Source organism: Molossus molossus, unplaced genomic scaffold (assembly GCF_014108415.1).
Source record: "Molossus molossus isolate mMolMol1 unplaced genomic scaffold, mMolMol1.p scaffold_m16_p_5, whole genome shotgun sequence".
NCBI classification, from domain to species: domain Eukaryota; kingdom Metazoa; phylum Chordata; class Mammalia; order Chiroptera; family Molossidae; genus Molossus; species Molossus molossus.
In genome coordinates, this window is record NW_023425388.1 from 8,936,810 (window position 1) to 8,957,827 (window position 21,018).

Genomic DNA, 21,018 nt, shown 5'->3' on the forward strand with positions numbered 1-21,018 from the left:
AAACGGGCTCCTACCCAACCCATTGTCTCTCCCCTCCAGTGCAGAGCCGAACTTGAAACGTTCCCTCGCAATTCGCCTCGGAGGGAGGGACTCCAGGCTTGTGGTATGCAGTGAGCTGGCGAGCGCTCAGGTATCCAGGAGAGTTGTGGGTGGGCGGCACCCACGGATCACGTGGCGGGCATCCACCAATAGGCGGGCAGACCGCACTTTGCGGCTCGGCTTCAAACTACCGTGAGGCGAGACCGGCCTCTGAGGCGCCGCCCCACTCGCCTGGGTCTGGGGCCCCGCGAGATGGCAGGCGGGAGTGGGGGCGCCGAGAGCGGGGGCGGGGCGCAGTGGTCGAGTGACGGCCTGCCTCACCTATTCAGGGCTTGGACCGCGGCGGAGTGGGCCCCGCAGCCAATGGGAAGGGGCGGGGGCCGGCCCAGTTGGCGAGGAGGGGGAGCGAGCGGCCGGGGGACGCGGGGGGAGGAGGAGGCGGGCTCCCAATCCGGTTTCATCCGGTTCTCCCACTGCCCCCATCGCGGGTCCGAGCAGCTTGGGCGGCGGGAGAAGCGGCAGCGGCCAGGCAGCCCAGGTTCGCGAAGCCACAAGGCGCGCCGCGGCCCCCAGGCACTCAGCACGCGCCCGCCCCGCTGCCACGATGCCCAAGAGGAAGGTAAGCGGGGGCCGCGGCCCGCACACGCCCCCTCGCCGCCAGGCCCGCTGCGGCGCCCCGCGAGGCCCAGGCCTGGCGCCTGCACGGCGCTGCCGGCCTCGGAGGCGCCCGGGGACCTGCGGCGGGCGGGGGCGGGCGCACTGCGGCCCGGGAGCGGCGCTGGGGGACGTGCGGTGGCCCGGAGATCCGGGTGGGGGATTCGAACGCGGCGGCGGGAAGCCCCTGACGTCAACTGGGCATTGTTCGGGCGGGCGGCGCGCGGGGCCTCGGGCACTTTGTTCGGGGCTGCTCCACGCGCCGGTGTGCTTCCGTCCGCAGGTCAGCTCCGCCGAGGGGGCGGCCAAGGAGGAGGTAAGCGCCCTGCTGCTCGCCTGGGGGGAGGGGGCGGCCGGGCCGCATGCCTCATGCCTCGCTCATTTTCCCTTTCCCTCCTGCAGCCCAAGAGGAGGTCGGCGAGGTTGTCAGCCGTAAGTAAAGCGCCCTGCACCCGTTTGTTTCTCGTGGGATCGTGCCCACGGAAGAAACTCAGTGCTCCCTTTGCCTTTCAGAAACCTGCTCCTGCAAAAGTGGAAACGAAGCCAAAAAAGGCGGCGGGAAAGGTAGGTTTCAAACTTACCGTAATGGCCCTGGTGTCTTCCAAAGGCTGCAGAGCTGCTCGGCGCGTGCCTTCCCCTTAATCAATCGCTGTTGCTAAGGTCTTGGCTTGGAATGCCTCAAAATAGTTCATGGTTAGGTGTTAGTCTCCTGCGATGTCCAGATTTTACCCTGTTTTGTTAAGTTTTATATATTAACAACTTGAATACATTTTTTTCCCCTGATCTGGGTAAAATATGGACATAATTGGGCTGGCTTACGGGGATATAATGTGTCTCATTAGTGCTGCTGCAGGATTTAGGAAACTGAAGACGACCAAAATGTTAAATCTTAGCCTGAGCTTACAAAGGAAACCCATTCTTTGTGTGTGCGCGTATATGACCATACATACATGGTCAGTGTTTGTCCCTGGTTGCATGCTTGTGTTTCTTTTGATGATAACAGCCAAGTTGGGACTGAGGCCAGGAGAAAGGAAATGTGTAAATTTTTGCTTGTAAAGTTCATAAGCCAAAGTAGGGGATCGCATCTTAACGCGGGTAGATCAAGAGTTGTGGTCTCTGAGAATATAACTATTCTTAAAGTGTTTTACTTGTTGTTATGTGTAAGGGAGTTCATTGCATTGTTCATATTGCAGGTCTTTGGAATGAAGTTCGTGGGGATGTGTGCATTTGAGAACTTAAGTCAGAAAGGGTAGAATATCTTAACTTTGTTGGATATAGCAGTGAAACCACTCTGCTAAGCCCTCTGTGTTCTTCGAGGGAAACTCGTGTGATTAATTTCTGTTCACTCAGAAATTGAGAGTTTGTATTTGCAATCTCGTCCCCCAGAAAATTCCTTCATAAAAGCACATAGCTCTGCCCAAATGTCCCCCTCCACCCCGATTTCTTTGTTTAAACATGTACAGAAGAACCGAGTGTAAAAATCTTAACTTTTCATCGATAGAAAGTCTTGTGATTTTTTTTTCCCCAAGGATTCAAGGAAGGTACAAACATAGTACATTAACTTAGAATTTCTCACACCAGATTTTGAGGGCTGAATTAAAAAATAGCGCACCTTGTTGAAGAATGTTGGGAGGAGCAGTGTACTATTATTACCCATCTTTTATTCTTCGCCTTTTTAATAAACCAATTGGCTGAAATACTATACCTGTTTCCCTCTTAAATTATTCTTTTTTTCCTTTTTTATCTCTCTATATTTTGATCTGCCTTAAAGTATTTTAACGAAAACAGTTCAAATTTTAAATCCAGTTTGGGACATCAAATGTAATAAACATTTTTCTTTCTCTCAGAGGTCAGCCGGTGAGTCTTCATGTCAGTGTTCCTTAAGGAGCAAACCTGTCAGTTCAGTTTTCCCAAAGGAAAAACGGAAGCAGTGGCTTTGTTTTCCCTTTAGTTTATATAATACATCTTTGTTTTTATAATTGATCCATTTGTTTTCATAATGGATTCATTTAAAGCCTTAAGCAGAAGGTAAAGCTTTTGATGTATTGATTACCATACTACAAGTTAGACATGCTTTTTTTAAAACATGTATATCCCAGTGTGTGCTCCTGAGATAATTTCCTTAGATGCATTTCAAAAATGGAAGCATACATTAGAAAAACATGTTGATTTATTTGGTTCCTCTACCTTCCCGGTTATTAATAGTTAAAAGTGGTATTATTTCAATCCACGATATTAATGCATATTGTATTTTCACTTTTAAGGTTTTACATTTTTATGTTACCGTGATGGTTGTGAAACTAATGAGAAATGTAAAGAAATCAAATTGCAAACAAATAGTTATTTTATAAGGATTGTCTTTATTTTATTAATTTATTCTTCCTCACCTGAGGATATTTTTCCATTATCTTCAGATAGAATGGGAGGGAGGGAGGGAGGGAGGGAGGGAGGGAGAGAGAGAGAGAGAGACAGACACACACACACACACATACCAATGTGAGAGAGACACATCATCTGGTTGCCTCTTGCACGACCCTGCCAGTGACGTAACTGCACCCAAGGTATGTGCCCTTAACCAGAATCAAACCTGAGACTTTGGTCCAAGGGCTAACGCTCTAACCACTGAGAAAAACTGACCAGGGCACAAATAGTTTTTTTTAAAGTACGGATGTGATTGTGATGCTTCGTGGTAACAACGTGTGTAGAGGTGTTATCCCAAATGTTTGTTTGCATTATTTAGTATTTATCCTAAAAATATGGAATTAATAGTAGTCATCATGCTGTCTCTCTATGTATGGAATACCACAACTAGTAGAGAATACATTGCATTGATTGTTTTCCCTCCTCTTGGCATTGACCTTTTTTGAATCCTCACCTGAGGACATTTTTCTATTTATCTTCAGATAGAGTGGGAGGGGGGGAGGGAGGGAGGGAGAGAGAGAAACATCGATGAGAGAGACAAATTGACTGGTTGCCTCCCTCAGGACCCTGACCAAAACCAGGGATGAACTGCAACTAAGGTATGTGCCCTTGACCAGAATCGAGCCAGTGCCTCTTTGATCCGAAGGCTAACACTCTTAACTGCTGAGCCAATAATGTTCTATATTGCTTTAAAAATGGCTTAAATTTTGAACCTATTTTATCGTTACACTAATTAATGTGTGTGCTTTCAGATTCTTCAAACACCTAAATGATAAACTCAAAATTAATCATTTTAGCTGCTCATTATATGATAGTCAACCTGGCCACACCAACATGGTGCTTTTTTTTTAGGTGAATGGGCTTACTGTGAGGATAAACATCTTGTCAGGACAGTGGCGTTTTTTTTTTTTTTTTTGGTACATGCTTCTAGCAGGAACTGAACCCGGGACTCTGGTCTGCAGGCCAGTGCTCCAACTGCTGAGCCGAACCGGCCAGGGCAGGACAGTGGACATTTGACTATTTGATTATTCATGATTAAGGGAAGTTTGAGAGTTACCGAGGAAGAGATTCCTCCAACTGCTCTTCACCTCATTTGTTTTGCTCTGTGGAAATTCAGAAAATAGTGGGTAATGGAGAAGGTGTTGGGGAAAGTTGTGTAGCTTAGGCTTTAGGTTTAATCACAAGAGGCTTGCTAGGCAAGTCCTATTACAGTTCTCCTTAGCAGACTTGGTTGTCCTGATTACTGGGGGTGGACCTTAAGGTGGCTCCTGTAAACGTGTCATGTAACTCAGGCTTATGTGGGACAGAGCATTAACCTTGCAAGTATTGTGGATACTGTCTGTCATAGGATAAATCTGCAGACAAGAAAGTGCAAACGAAAGGGAAAAGGGGAGCAAAGGGAAAGCAGGCCGAAGTGGCTGACCAGGAACCTAAAGAAGATCTACCCGCGGAAAATGGAGAAACTAAAAACGAGGAGGTTAGACTGCTTGTGTGTTGGTTTTTGTCTCTTGACAGTGGATAATAAATTGTGTTGTATACTTTCATGTAGCCAATAAAACCATCTTCTTATTTTTCATGTTAATCCTCACCTGAGGATATTTTTCCATTTATTTTTAGATAGAGTGGAAAGGAGAGGGGAGAGAGAGAAAGAAACATCAATGTGAGAGACATATTGATTGGTTGCCTTCTGCGTGACCCCCACTGGGACCAGGGAGCAAACCTGCAACCCTTCAGGCCGAGGGCCAACACTCTGCTTGCTGAGCCAAACCAGCCAGGGCAATAGTCTTCATTTGTAAGATACTGAAAGTTTTGTACAGTGACCTCAAGTGAATAGACTGATTATTTTATTTTTTTTTTCTTTATTGATTCCAGAGAGAGGAAGGGAGAGGGAGAGAGAGATAGAAACATCAATGAGAGAGAACATTGATTGGCCACCTCCTGCATGCCCCTCACTGGGGATTTGGCACCTGGCCATGTGCTCTGACTGGGAATCGAACCAGCATCTTCTTGGTGCATGGGTCGATCCTCAACTACCAAACCATACTGGCCGGGCTGTGTTTAAAATGTTTAATTTACTAACTGGTATGGCACTCGTTTTTCTTTTACATGACCTCAGGACTGTTCAAACAAATATTCTAGTCTCTCTTTCAAATTGCCATCTGTAGAGCTGTTGTTTTTATATTCTGGATATTGCTTTAACTTTTTAAAAATTCATTCCCTTCATTTGGCATATTTTTACTACTTTCACTTGTAATGAATGAAGGTGGTTTGTTTTTCTTAAAGGGAGCCACTTGTCTAGGACTAAGTAATAACTTAGGTCAAGAAAATAGAAAGTAGTAACTAAGATAAGCAAATACATAGTATATATGATATTAAGTTCATGTTCTTAATCTTTATTCTTTTAAGCTGTTTTCATTGATTTTAGTAGAGAGGGTGACTGAAGAGAAACATGGATTGGTTGCCTCCCATATGCACCCTGTCTGGGCATGGAACCCACAACCTAAGTATGTGCCCTGACCAGGAATCCAACCCAAAACCTTTTTGGTATATGGGACAATGCTCCAAGCAACTGAGCCTCTTGGCCAGGACAGGAAAAGAAGCTTAAAAGAAAAAGTAGGCTACAAGGTTTTGATAAATAACTTTATAAGCCAAGCCTTTTTTTTTATTGACTAAACTGGAAAAGATAAATAATTTAGGTTCTTATTTTTAAACTTTTCTATTTATAGATCTGATTTTAATGTGATCATCCACTTACAAAATCTGCGATCACAATTTACTTTTAGCAAATATTAAAGTGCTATAAAAAGACATTACTAATCTAGTTATGAGGGAAGAATTTGACCTACTACGTGTTATCAAACTAGTTGATTTTTTTTACTCGTGGTGGTGGTATTTTATAAGGTTGCTGTGAATGCTGAACAGTTGCAAATAGGGGAAACACGGTAGACTCCTGCAACACTGATCACATCACTTCCATCAACTGATCAGCACAACCTTATTTTATGTGTGTTCCCGTTTAGTATGTTGTCAGTACGTTAGCATTGAACTCAGGGCCAACAGAAACAGCACTGTGACTCATGCCTAAATGAAGCAAAACCCCCCTCCCCCATGTTTGTATTTTCTCTATAAGACACATCACACCATTCTTTCACTTGGCAATACTGCAAGACAACGCTATACTTGTCTAGACAACGTCATCCAAAAAAAAAAAGTGAAATGTGTGGCACTAAACAGCATGAAAAGATGCTTGTTTACAGTATTAGAGCTGAAACAAGAAGGCAGCACAACCTCAGCTGGGAATGCGCCTGTTGGACAGCTCACATTTTTAGTGTTGTGTCTACATGCAACTAGAAGCACCATTAGTATTGATTTGGGGGTTACAAATTTAATGAGTAGGTAAATTACAAGTGATGAGGATAAGTTTTCAAGAGAGAGAGAAAGAGAGAAACATCAATTGGTTGCCTCCCATGCAAGCCCCTGCTGGGTGCACAGGATGACACTCCAACCAACTGAGCCACACTGGCCAGGGTGAGGATTGACTGTATTTTAAAGACCTAATAGTTATATATGCAAGTAAAACTATATTGTGTGAAATGCTAAAGATCTCAAAGATTATAGCAATGATACAGAAATCAAATGTTTAATCATTATTTATTTTTTTTGCAGAGTCCAGCCTCAGATGAAGCAGGAGAGAAAGAAGCCAAGTCTGATTAATATCATATACCATGTCTTATCAGTGGTCCCTGTCTCCCTTCTTGTACAATCCAGAGGAATATTTTTATCAACTATTTTGTAAATGCAAGTTTTTTAGTAGCTCTAGAAACATTTTTAAGAAGGAGGGAATTCCACCTCATCCCATTTTTTTAAGTGTAAATGCTTTTTTTTAAGAGGTGAAATCATTTGCTGGTTGTTTATTTTTTGGTACAACCAGAAAATAGTGGGATATTGAATATGGGAGGCTTTGATTGTCTTGGGTGTCAGCTTAACATTCCATAGATGGGGGAGGTTTTTATATCCTGTAATACAAAGCATACTAAATGGCAGTTTGGAGTCAGTTGTGCATTTAATATGTCTTGAACATTTTAAATTACTTCTATTCCCATGTTTTTGGTATAATTGTTTCCTAAAGAAACCACTCCTTGATCTTGGCTCTCCCTGTCAGAAGTCCGTGCACTCTGTAACATCTTTGGCGTGGTAGTCCAGTTTTCCTAGTAACCTTGTTAATGTGCTGTGAAAGATTGAAAATTTGATTATGTAGTATATATGATATTAAATTGTGAATTAGTGGGATTTTGATGTAACAGCGTATCAACATTTGAAGATATTGGTACTTGATACTCTTGAGGAAAATTAGCCTCCAAATTTTAAGCTGGAAAGTCACTGGAATAACAGTTTAGAAAAGAATCACAACTACATGACTTTACATTTTTGGTACGTATGTTAAGAATTGTGTACAAATTGAAATGTCTGTGTACTTATCCTCAAAACAAACAATAAAATCTCAATTGTGAAAGAATTGTTTGAAGCACATGAATTAAGTTCTGGCTTAAATTTTATTTAATTTCCATATACTTCCAAATTTTTCTTAAAATTTAAACTGAAATATTTAATTTTTTTGTAGTACTTGAATATCTACATTGTACTTTGAAGATGTTAGTGTGACTAAATTGGTTTAATAATGGAGAAACAGTTCAGTGTCCTCTGAAGCAAAGTAAGTATTCACTCTTCACAGGAAGTCAGCTTATACGTAGTGACTAAGCTAGGATTAGACCAGTGGTTTGTATTTTTATGTTTTAGAGATTTGCTTTTTTGTATATTTGACTTGGTGTTTTACCATCAAAATAGTTTTAGGAGGTGGTGGTTGGTGTTGGACATCTGTGCTGATTTGGCAAATGCAAAAATAACAGGGCCAGAGAAATCGCCTTGCCAAGGTTACCAGTAAAGGGGGGGGACCTTGGAACAAAGGTTGGACTTGTGTACTTCACACGTTATTTTGCCTGTGGACTGATGTGTAGGAGGCAAGAATGCTTTAAAAACAAGATTCCTAGGGTATCAGCTTTGCAAAGACTAAGCACAAATGACCGTTTTGAGCACAGTTCTTAGGGAGTGGTGAGGTGCGACAGCTTAAAAAGTGTGAGACTACAGAAAAAGCAGATGCAAAAAGGATACTGACTGCCCTGGCCGGTTTGGTCCATTGGTTAGAGCGTCAGCCTGCGGTCCACAGAGACCTGGGTTCGGTTCCCGCTAAGGGCATGTACCTTGGCTGCAGTTTGTCCCCGGCCCTGGTTGGGTCGTGTGGGTGGCGGCCACTTGATGTGTCCCTTTCACATCGATGATTCTCTTCCTATCCTTCCTGCTCTATCTGAATAAAATGGAAAAATGTCCTCGGGTGAGGATAAAAAAAAAGTTCTTAAAAAAAACTAAAAGGACACTGACTTGGGATGAACTGAGATGGAAAAGGGCTTTGGCAATCCCTGGAGAACAGGAAAGGCATCTGACCAGGTTCCCCAATATGTAAATTAAGTAAACATTTTCTCACATTTGACGCAATGTTTTGTTTTTTCAATCCTCACCCAAGGAAATTTCTCCATTTTTGTTCAGGTTGAGTGGGAGGGGAAGAGAGAAATATCTACGTGAAAGGGACATATCAAGTGGCTGCCTCCCACATGACTCCAACTGGGGTGGGGGACAAACTGCAACTGAGGTATGTGCCCTTCGTGGGAACTGAACCCAGGTCTCTTGGGACCGCAGGCCGACCCTCTAATTGCTGAGCCAAACCAGCCAGGGTGACGCAATGTGTTTTTGTACCATAATTTCTCTAGTTCCTATTTGTACCAGTTAAAAGGGATGCCTAAAAATAAACTAATGAAATTGAACCCATCCAGCAGTGTTCATTTATACTACGCAAATTTCCTCACCCCTAGGAATGATCATAAATCGTTCTGTCAGAAAATTTTTCTGAATTGTTCTGAACTCATTGCTTCTAATACATATTTTTCTTAAAAATAGTATAGCAAGGTGTTTTGATTTCTTACAGATTGATGCCTAAAGGGAATTATCTTCTGTACAGGAAACTGGAATGGAAGTATACTTCCAGATTCTACTGGCTTGAGCATTGTCCTTCTGTGATAAAATGAACCCTCAACTACTGTTGAAAGGGAAACTGTTGGTAGTTTTTTGTATTTTTTTAATGACCCACTTTGAGGTCTAATGTCTAGGATCAGTACTTACAAAAAAATCTCGTCCTTCCAACTAGTGCTTTTTTTTTTCTTTTGAGACATTGATTTGTTACACTTAATTATTCATTCATTGGTTGATTTATATATATATATATATTTTTTTTTTTATTGATTTTTTTTAGAGAGAGAAACATCTATCAGCTGCCTCCTGCATGCCCCCTACTGGGGATTGAGCCCGAAACCTGGGCATGTGCCCCAACTAGAAATCGAATTGGGACCTCTCAGTCCATAAGACAATGCTGAATTCACTGAGCCACATCAGCTGAGCATTGGTTGATTCTTGTTGTGCCCCAACCAGGGATCAAACCTACAACCTTGGAGTATCAAGATGATGCTCTAACCCACTGACTACCCAGCCAGAACTCAACTAGTGTTGAACAAAACAGTGATAAGAAAGAATGTTTGACTTGACATCAATTCAGACATCCTAAAAGGACAAGGAAAATATTCTTTCTAGTAACGATGCAAACAAATCTTTAATGTGTTAACTAGAAAAACCAGTTAAGCCCTGGCCAGTTTTGCTTAGCGGTTAGAGCATTGGCCAGCGGGCCAGAGAGACCCGGGTTCGGTTCCCGCTAACGGCACGTACCTCAGTTGCAGTTTGTCCCTGGCCCTGGTTGGTCATGCAGGTGGCAACCACTCAATGTGTCCCTTTCACGTCGATGTTTCTCTCTCTCTCTCTCTCTCCCTCCCACTCTACCTGAACAAAAAATGGAAAAATGTTCTCGGATGAAGATCAAAAAAAAAATTTTTTAGCCCTGGCCAGTTTGGCTTAGCGGTTAGAGCGTCGGCCTGCGGTCCGGAGAGACCCGGGTTCGGTTCCCGCTAAGGGCGCGTACCTCGGTTGCAGTTTGTCCCCGGCCCTGGTTGGTCGTGCGGGTGGCAGCCACTCGATGTGTCCCTTCGCGTCGATGTTTCTCTCTCTCTCTCCCTCCCACTCTATCTGTACAAAAAATGGAAAAATGTCCTCGGGTGAGGATAAAAAAAAAAAATTTTTTTTAAACAGTTAAGACCCCTGCCTTCCCTTGGCTTATCAGAGGTTGAATTTGACCTTTCCAATGTGGGTTAATCAGAGGTCTTAAGACACAGAACCTGGTGCCTAATACTGCAATTCATGATAATCATGGAGGCCAAGGGAAAACTAGCATGGTGAAACTAAAATATGGGTAATTTTTATTAATCTTTACAGATAGATCCTAAAGATATATCCACCTATCACAATCCACAGTTGTTCCATGAGCTTGCAGTAAAAATAGCAGTCAGTGTTCAGAGTGTGTAAAAGTGTTTGTGGGGGTGGGGACAGGAATCGGGGGGTTGGACAGGTGCAGGGAGGAGAACTGTGTATGTATGTAATTTAAGTATAGAAGCAACTCTTGGAAAAATGAGGTAATACAGACAAGCTAAGAACATCCTTAATTTACTAGACAACTAAAATGCATTTTTCGCAGATCTTTTCTATGCTAATGTGAATTCACAAAATTGGTGTTACTATGCATCCTATTTTGTAATCTCTTATACTACTATGTTAACTCTATAGCATTTGTAAGTGTTGCATAGTATTTTATTTTGAGAACATCATTTGTCAGATTTAGACACCTTCCCCATTAAAACTAGCATGGTGAAACTAAAATATGGGTAATTTTTATTAATCTTTACAGATAGATCCTAAAGATATATCCACCTATCACAATCCACAGTTGTTCCATGAGCTTGCAGTAAAAATACTTAATTGCAAGACAGTTGAAAGTTTCAAAACATTACGCTTTGAATAGGTGAGGAAGAGTCCTGGAGGATGGGAAGCAGCTCCATAACAAGTTGGTTTACGTTACAAGAGTAATATGTAAGATTTTGTTTAAAAAAAAAAAAAAAAACCTAGGGGAAACTTCCTCATCAATTCACAGAAAATGGCAGCTGTGGTCTGGGGTCGCTCGGCTTCTTCGCAGGGTTTCTGTCTCGGACTGTCATTGTTTTATGAGTATTTCTTTCAGTATTCTCTGCCAATCTCCTGCACAGGATGGTTAATCTGAGTTCCACCTCAGAAGCAACGGGACCAGCCTGGGAATTACAGTCCCTGAGAGGGAAGCAGTAGTAGAGATGCACACGCTTTAAGGTCAGCAGACCGAAAATGGTAGCTCAGTGGGATGAAGTCAACGATTCCAGAGGTTTAACTAAATTAATACATCTTTTGATGAAGAATTAATTTATTTGAGTAAAGGAATTCTTAAGTTTTACACAGTAATCATCCCATAGTTTACTGCAGAATCCACACTGGGCCTTTTTTTTTTTTTTAAGTCTACTCGGGGTCCCTTCCTTTGGGGATCTACCTACTCGTATCTATCTGCTGGCTCTATTCTAATGAACCGCAAGCACAGAGCCCGACCTCCCAGATCACAGAGATGGAAATGCCAGGTCAGTCACACTCCTAGGAACGGAATCTTGCATGGAGAAACACCCGGACAGAAGGCAGTAGGAACTGAGTCCTCTAAGGAGCTGGTCTGTCAGTTCATCTCACTGAGATCCCTGGAGAGGACAGGCTTCTAGACTGGTCACTTGACAATGTAAGCTACTCAATACACTAGTCAGTCTATTTCTCTATTTCTGTTTCTCTCTCTTTTCCCCTCTCCTTATGTCCTTCCCTTCTCTCTCTTCATCCATCTCTCGACTTTTCTCTCTCTTTTTTTTTTTACTTTGGTCAGCCATAATTGTTTTGTTGTTGCCTAAAACTAAGGAATCCTAACTGATACAAAGTCATTGTTTACAGCGTGAAGTTTACAAATAAATACTTCACAACAGCCCTGGCCCGTTTGGCTCAGCAGTTAAGAGCATTGGCCCGAGGACCAGAGAATCCAGGGTTCAGTTCCCACTAAGGGCACATACCTCGGTTTGTCCCGCCCGTTGGGGGTCATGTGGGTGGGGTCTCTCTCATATCAATGTTTTTCTCCCTCTTACCTCCTCTCTCCCTCCCTCTCTTTCTGAAGCTAAACTGCAAAAATGTCCTTGGGTGAGGATAAAAAACAAAAACAAAAAAAACTTCATGCCAGCTTCCAAGAATCTCTGCATACCGGCAACAACTTTAATTTTCCTCCATCACTACTCCCCTACAAGTATAGGGTACTGTAAAAGGGATCTGTCCTGTTTCCCTCCCACTTCTCCCTACCCCGCCTTCCTGCCTCTGTGCTTAGTTTAGTTCCTCATGCTGAATGCCCTCTCTCTTTAACATCTTGATTCATTTCAATTCCTGACTTCTCTTTTGAACTCCATATTACTTTTGTGTTGTTGTGGAAATCTGTTATATTTCTACATCTATCATGTAAACAAGATGTATATAACTTATATGTATAAGTTAAAGGAAAATAATAAACAGCATCCAGTTTCAGAAAATCGAATGCAGCCCTGGCTAGTGTGGTGATTTAGTGGGAGCATCGCCACATGCACTGAAAGGTCGCCAGTTCACTTCCAGTCAAGGCACATACCCAGGTTGTAGGTTTGGTCCCCCGTGGGAGGCAACCAATAAATGTTTCTCACATCAATGTTTTTCTCTCTCCCTGACTCTCTCTAAAATCAATTTTTTTTATTCCTCACTTGATATTTTTCTACTCACTATCAGATAGAGTGGGAGGGAGGAAGAGAGAGAAAGACAGAGAGAAACATCAATGTGATAGAGCCACATAGACTGGTATCCTCCCACACGACCTGACCAGGGCCGGGGACGAACTGCAACCAAGGTATGTTCCCTTGACCAGAATCGAACCCGCGACTTATTGGTCCCCAGACGATGCTCTAACCGCAGAGCCAAACCGGCCAAGGCTGTCTTTATTTTTTAAAACAAGGAATTTGAGGCTCTAACAGTCTGTTACTTGCCCGACATCACATATTACTTAATGACACATACTAATTCAGGGGCTTTAGAGAAAAATCTAGACTTCCAGAGAAAAACATTTTTATGTAGTCTGTTTATGTTTTATTAATTATGAAATAAATATATTTTTTAGCCCCTGGCTGAGGAATTATCTTTCATATCTGGTTATACAGGTGTTGAGTTCCTGGCCTCTAGCTTCCCATTTGCTAACTCCCTGCTATCCAGTTGTGCTTAATATTGACTGTGCTTTTCTTTTCTTTTAAATCCTCACCCGAGGATATTTTCCCATTTATTTTTAGAAAGAGTGGGAGGGAGGGAGAGAGGGAAAGAGAAAAGAAAAGAAAAAAACAACCTAAAAAATAAAGTAAAATCGCCCTGGCCGGTTTGGCTCAGCGGTTAGAGCGTCGGCCTGCGGTCCCGAGAGACCCGGGTTCGGTTCCCGCTAGGGGCACGTACCTCGGTTGCAGTTTGTCCCCGGCCCTGGTTGGTCGTGCGGGTGGCAGCCACTCGATGTGTCCCTTTCACATCGATGTTTCCCTCTCTCTCTCTCTCTCTTCCTTTCTCTCCCTCCCACTCTGTCTGTACAAAAAATGGAAAAATGTCCTCGGATGAGGATAAAAAAAAAAATAAAGTAAAGTAAAATCATTTAATCCCAGAAGCTAAAAGTAATTCTTTTAGACATAGTGAATTTCCTTCATATACATTTGGGTTTTTCTTTAGTTGTAAAATTTGTTAATACTTGCTTAATAGTCAATCGTGTGGCTATGCCCTAATTTGGCCATTACATTTAGGTGTGTTTGAATTAGGGGTAATTTTACCCACAGTCAAAGGCAGTACAGTGTACTGACCCCACGTACCAGTCAGTCACCCGACAGCCAGCAAACCATTGTCCGTCTGCCACATGCAGATTATTTTGAAGCAAATAAAGATGGATATTAAAAAATACATATATATTGCCCTGGCCAGTTTGGCTCAGCGGTTAGAGCATCGGCCTGAGGTCCAGAGAGACCCAGGTTCGGTTCCCGCTAAGGGCACGTACTTCGGTTGCAGTTTGTCCCCGGCCCCGGTTGGTCGTGCGGGTGGCGGCCACTCGATGTGTCCCTTCACGTCGATGTTTCTCTCTCTCTCTCCCTTCCTCTCTCTCCCTCCCACTCTATCTGTACAAAAAATGGAAAAATATCCTCGGGTGAGGATAAAAAAAAAATACATATGTATGAAACTAAAAGTGAACAAAATGCACATAAAGCAAATATTTACATTAGTAGTAAAAATTGTGTATCTTTGAAGTTTTATACATTTTGTCAGGATTGGATGCAGGTTCAATTGAACAAGAAGCTGCTTTTTTTTTTATCCTCACCCGAGGACCGAGGACATTTTTCCATTTTTTGTTCAGATAGAGTGGGAGGGAAAGAGAGGAAGAGAGAGAAACATTGATGTGAAAGGGACACATCAAGTGGCTGCCACCCGAACGACCCAACCAGGGCCAGGGACAAACTGCAACCAAGGTACATGCCCTTAGCGGGAACCGAACCCGGGCCTCTAGGGACCGCAGGCCGACGCTCCAACTGCTGAGCCAAACGGGCCAGGGCGTGCTATTATTATTATTATTATTATTATTATTATTATTTTTAAAATCTAGTGTGGCTAGTTTCATCTTTAGAATCCACATGTCTTTTCAGAAGCTAATTTGACATTGATTAAAACCAAGTAAGAGGGTGTTTTGACATTTTCTGAGGGCACGGAAGTGTAAAGTGACGTGATTAAGTGATATAAAAGCACTGGGGAGAAGGGAAGCCACAGCTCAGAGATGCAAGAGATGCTCTCAGGGTGGTGCCAAGAGCAGCTAGAGTCAGGGATGGTCACAGCACGCCTTCTCGGTTGTGGACAAATGTGACCCCACAACGGGAGGGGCAAAGGATGGGTCATAGGGTTTAACTGAAGTGGTATTTCTTTTCTCAGGAGGTCTGGGAAGTTAATGTCGTGCAAACACTGCCAAATAAATGTCTGATGCTACTCCTCAGTGATTTCCAAAGCGTACAACAACCAGCCCTGGCCGGTTTGGCTCAGCGGTTAGAGCGTCGGCCCGCGGACCAGAGAGACCCGGGTTCAGTTCCTGCTAAGGGCACGTACCTCCACTGCGGTTCATCCCCGGCCCCAGCTGGGGTTGTGTGGGTGGCAACCAGTCCATGTGTCTCTCTCACATCGATGTTTCTCTCTCTTTCCCTCCCTCACTCCCTCCCGCTCTATCTGAAGATAAATGCAAAAGTGCCCTTGGGTGAGGATAAAAACAAACTTTCAACTACATTCCTGGTGAATTTACACCCCTTTACAACAATACACATGTTATTGAGTAAAAAATACATTTGATTTAACTAACTTTAAGAGAATTATAATAGAGAAGATCTGGCCGTGGTATCTTATTAGAATATGACACTTGTTAAGTCCAGTGTTCCCTTACATCTTTCCCTGGAAAGTTTACTGTTGTATTTTAAGTTTGATTCATAACTGTAAATAATGTTAACATTAAATTTTATCTCTGAAAGCACTTTATGTTGCCCATAGAAAATTCTAGTTGAGAAACATGAAAGCTAAAGATAGATTTGTCATGTATGAAAAAATTTAAATATGCTCATCTGTTATGCGTGATTCATAGAGGAGAAGGTGACAGTCTTTCATGCTTGGATGTGTCTGTATCAGGATGTGGCTGCATATTACAGCGCGAAAGATTCTAATTTTTACCAGTGCTGACTTGGGTTTCCACAAGAAATATATCTCAAGCCTTAACTGTTGTAGCAGAATTTTTCACCTTTGCTTCACTCCTTATTTCATCTATCTTTGAAGCCAAGGTGAACTAAATATTAAATTCAACAAATTTAACTGAGCTGCTATGAGTAAGGTGCTCTCTCAGATATCAGGAGAAACAAATCCTGAGTGCCTGACCAGGGAGCTCACCGCTCTCCGAACTTCTGGGACACGAAATGGGTCAGTGTCAGCTGCACAGTTCGGTGGTCTTAAATACATCCCTAGTGTTGTGCAGTCAGGAGCACAACCCATCACCATAGCTTGGAAAACAAACTCTGTACTCATTTAACGTAACTCCCAGTTGCCCCTACTCCCAACCACCACCATTCTTTTTTCCTCTATGATTTTGACCACTCTAAGTTCCTCATCTAAGTGGAATGATACAATTTGTCCTCCTGTGACTAGCTTATTTCATTCAGCATAATGTCCTCAACGTTCCTCCCTGTTGTAGCATATGTCAGAAATTTCCTTCCTTTTAAGGCTGAATAATATCCTATAGTATGTATGTCCCACATTTTGTTTATTCATTCATCTGTTCATGGACACTTGGGTTGCTTTCTTTTTTTCTTTTTTTACTATTGTGAAGAATGCTGCTACGAACACAAGTATACAGTATCTTTTCATGTCCCTGCTTTCGATTGTCTTGGGAAGATACCCATAAGTAGAATTGGTTAGTCATAAATTAATTCTATGTTTAATTTTTTCTTTTTAATCCTTACCAGAGGATATTTTTCCACTGATTTCCACTGATTTGAAGGGAGAGAGAAGCATAGATATGAGAAACATACTGGCTGTTTGCCTCCCAAACGAACCAGACCGGGGCCAGGACTAAACCACAACCAAGGTACATGCCCTTAACCGGAATTGAACCCTTGACTTTTTGGTCCTTGGGCCAGTGCTCTAACTACTGAGCCAAACCAGCCAGGGCTCTGTTTAATTTTTTGAGGAGCCCCCTTAATGTTTTCCATAGTGGCTGCACCAATTAAATTCCCACCAATTATGCACAAGGGTTCCAATTTCTCCACATCCTCACCAACACTTATTTTCTGATTTTTAAAATAGTAGCCAGCATGGTGATATGAGATGATATCTGACTTTGGCTTTAATTTGCATTTCCCTATGATCAGTGATGCTGAGCATCTTTTCATGTGCTTATTGGTTCTTTGTATCTTCTCTGAAAAATGTCTATTGAAGTCTTTTGCCATTTAAAAAAAATATTTTTATTTTTTAAAATCTTTATTGATTTTATTTTATTTCATGAATTTTTATTTATTTTTTTGTTACAGATATTTTAACTTTTTACCCCATTGGCACCCCCTACCCCACCCCATCTCCGCTCCGTCCCCGGCTTAGTTGTCCATGTCCATTGGTCATGCATACATGCATATAAGTTCTGTGGTTTATCTCTTCCCACCCCTCCACCCCCCAACCCCCCTTCTGAGGGATGTCAGTCTGTGCCCTACTTCCATGTGTCTGGGTCTACTGTATTCCTCAGACTGTTATGTTCATTATATTCCGTATATAAGTGAGATCATGTGGTATTTGTCTTTTTCTGCTTGGCTTCTTTCACTTAGGATAATACTTTCCAGGTCCCTCCATGTCGTCTCAAAATAAGAGATCTTTCTTTCTTACCGCTGCATAGTACTCCATTGTGCATATGTACCACAGCTTTTTTATCCATTCGTCTACTGGTGGACACTTGGGCTGTTTCCAGATCTTAGCTATTGTAAATAGTGCTGCTATGAACATGGGGGTACATATATTCTTCCTGATTGGTGTTTCAGGCTTCTTAGGGTATATTCCCAGCAGTGGGATCACTGGGTCAAATGGGAGTTCAATTTTTAACTTTTTGAGGTAGCACCATATTGTTTTCCATAGCGGCTGCACCAGTCTGCATTCCCACCAGCAGTGTATTAGAGTCCCCTTTTCTCCACACCCTCGCCAACACTTGTTGTTTGATGATTTGTTGATGGCAGCCATTCTGACAGGTGTGAGGTGATACCTCATTGTTGTTTTAATTTGCATCTCTCTCATGATTAGTGATGTTGAGCATTTCTTCATATGTCTTTTGGCCATTTGTATGTCCTGTTTGGAGAGGTGTCTATTCAGCTCCTCTGCCCGTTTTTTAATAGGGTTCCTTGTCTTCCTTTTGTGGAGTTGTATGAGCACTCTATATATATTGGAAATTAACCCCTTATCTGATACATCATTGGCAATGATGTTCTCCCATACAGTGGGTTGCCTTTCCATTTTGATGATTGTTTCTTTTGCTGTGCAGAAGCTTTTTAGTTTGATGTAGTCCCATGTGTTCATTTTCTCCTTTATTTCTGTTGCCTTAGGTGATGTATCGGTGAAAATTCTGCTGCGTGTGATGTCTGAAATTTTGTTGCCTACATTTTCTTCTAGAATTTTTATGGATTCACGGGTCACATTTAAGTCTTTTATCCATTTCGAGTTTATTTTTGTGTATGGTGTAAGTTGATAGTCTAGTTTCATTTTTTTATTTTATTTATTTATTTATTTTATCCTCACCCGAGGACATTTTTCATTTTTTGTTCAGGTAGAGTGGGAGGGAGAGAGAGGAACATCGATGTGAAAGTGACACATCGAGTGGCTGCCACCCGCACGACCGACCAGGGCCGGGGACAAACTGCAACCGAGGTACATGCCCTTAGCGGGAACCGAACCCGGGTCTCTCAGGACCGCAGGCCGACGCTCTAACCGCTGAGCCAAACCGGCCAGGGCTAGTTTCATTTTTTTGCATGTAGCTGTCCAATTTTCCCAACACCATTTATTAAAGAGGCTGTCTTTACTCCACTGTATGCTCTTGCCACCTTTGTCAAATATTAATTGAGCATATTGCCTTGGGTCCATTTTTGGGTTTTCAGTTCTGTTCCACTGGTCTATATGCCTGTTCTTGTGCCAGTACCAGGCTGTTTTGGTTACAGTCGCTTTGTAGTATAACCTGATATCTGGTATTGTGATCCCACCTACTTTGTTCTTCTTTTTCAAGATTGCTGTGGCTATTTGGGGTCTTTTTTGGTTCCATATGAACTTTTGAAGTATTTGTTCTAGTTCTATGAAATATGTGGTTGGTATTTTGATGGGGATTGCATTGATTCTATAGATTGCTTTGGGTAGTACGGACATTTTAATTATGTTAATTCTTCCAATCCATGAACAGGGTATGTGCTTCCACTTTTTTATATCTTCCTCTATTTCTTTTTTCAATGACCTGTAGTTTTCTGTAAATAGGTCCTTTACTTCTTTGGTTAAGTTTATTCCTAGGTATCGTAACTTTTTTGGCGCGATGGTAAATGGGATTGTTTTTTCAGTTTCTCTTTCTGTGAGTTCATCACTGGTGTACAAGAATGCCGTTGATTTCTTGACGTTAATTTTGTATCCTGCTACTTTGCCAAATTCATTTATTAAGTCTAGTAGATTTTTGATGGAGTCTTTAGGGTTTTCTATGTACAATATCATGTCATCTGCAAATAATGACAGTTTCACTTCCTCCTTTCCAATTTGGATCCCTTTTATTTTTTCTTCATGTCTGATTGCTGTAGCTAAGACTTCCAGTACAATGTTAAATAAGAGTGGCGAAAGTGGACATCCCTGTCTTGTTCCTGTTCTTAATGGAAATGTTTTTAGTTTCTGTCCATTGAGTATGATGTTGGCTGTAGGTCTTTTATATATGGCCTTTATTATGTCGAGATATGATCCCTCTATTCCTACATTGCTGAGCGTTTTTATCAGAAATGGATGCTGGATTTTGTCAATGCTTTTTCAGCATCTATTGATATGATCATGTGGTTTTTATTCTTCATTTTGTTTATGTGGTGTATCACGTTTATTGATTTGCGAATATTGTACCAACCTTGCATTCCTGGGATGAATCCCACTTGGTCATGGTGAATAATTTTTTTGATGTATTTCTGGATCCGATTTGCTAATATTTTGTTCAGGATTTTGGCATCTATGTTCATCAAGGATATTGGCCTGTAGTTTTCTTTCTTCGTAGTGTCTTTTTCTGGTTTTGGAATTAGAATTATGCTGGCTTCATAGAACGTGTTTGGAAGTCTTCCTTCTTCTTGAATTTTTTAAAATAGTTTGAGGAGAATGGGTGTTAGTTCTTTTTTGAATGTTCGGTAAAACTCCCCCGTGAAGCCATCTGGGCCTGGGCTTTTGTTTGCTGGGAGAGTCTTGATTACCTCTTCAATTTCCTTAGTTGTTATTGGTCTGTTCACGTTTTCTATCTCTTCCGGGAGTAGTTTTGGGAGACTGTGTGTTTCTAGAAATTTGTCCATTTCGCTTAGATTGTCGAATTTGTTGCCATATAGTTGTTCGTAGTAGTTGTTAACGATCTTTTGTATTTCTGTGGTGTTGGTTGTTACTTCTCCTCTTTCATTTCTGATTTTGTGTATTTGGGTTCTCTCTCTTTGTTTCTTGGTGAGTCTAGCTAAGGGTCCATCAATGTTGTTTATCTTTTCGAAAAACCAGCTCTTTGTTTCATTGATCCTTTGAATTGTTTTTTTGGTCTCTATGTCATTTATTTCTGCTCTGATCTTTACTATTTCCTTCCTTCTACTTGCTCTGGGGTTTTCTTTTTGTTTGCTTTCTAATTCTTTAAGTTGTGAGGTTAGACAGTCAATTAGAAATTTTTCTTGTTTCTTGAGGTAGGTCTGTAGTGCTATGAACTTCCCTCTCAGAACTGCTTTCGCTGCATCCCATAGATTTTGTGTTGTTGGGTGTTCATTTTCATTGGTTTCCAGGAAGTTTTTAATTTCTTCCTTGATCTCCTCGGTGACCCATTCATTGTTTAATAACATGCTATTTAGCCTCCATGTGTTGAAATGTCTTTGCATGTTCTTGTTGCAATTGATTTCTAGTTTCATGCCATTGTGATCTGAGAAGATGCTTGATATGATTTCAATCTTCTTGAACTTGTAGAGATTTAGTTTGTGTCCTATCATGTGGTCTATCTTTGAGAATGTCCCATGTGCA

At 41.9% G+C, this 21,018-nt stretch overlaps 1 protein-coding gene across 2 annotated transcripts; it reads left to right on the forward strand.

The window, feature by feature from the left end:
• On the forward strand, positions 1 to 7,652 carry HMGN1 (high mobility group nucleosome binding domain 1). 2 transcript variants are annotated; one of them, XM_036243758.1, is made up of 7 exons: positions 1 to 130; positions 538 to 658; positions 977 to 1,009; positions 1,096 to 1,125; positions 1,207 to 1,257; positions 4,463 to 4,591; positions 6,781 to 7,652. In XM_036243758.1, exons 2-7 carry the CDS (start codon positions 644 to 646, stop codon positions 6,826 to 6,828), a joined length of 306 nt encoding a protein of 101 aa, XP_036099651.1. In that variant the 5' UTR covers positions 1 to 130; positions 538 to 643; the 3' UTR covers positions 6,829 to 7,652. The 2 variants fall into 2 exon arrangements, with proteins under 2 accessions (XP_036099651.1, XP_036099650.1); XM_036243757.1 differs by lacking the exon at positions 1 to 130 and having other exon boundaries at positions 506 to 658.
• The last annotated feature ends 13,366 nt before the right edge of the window (positions 7,653 to 21,018 follow it).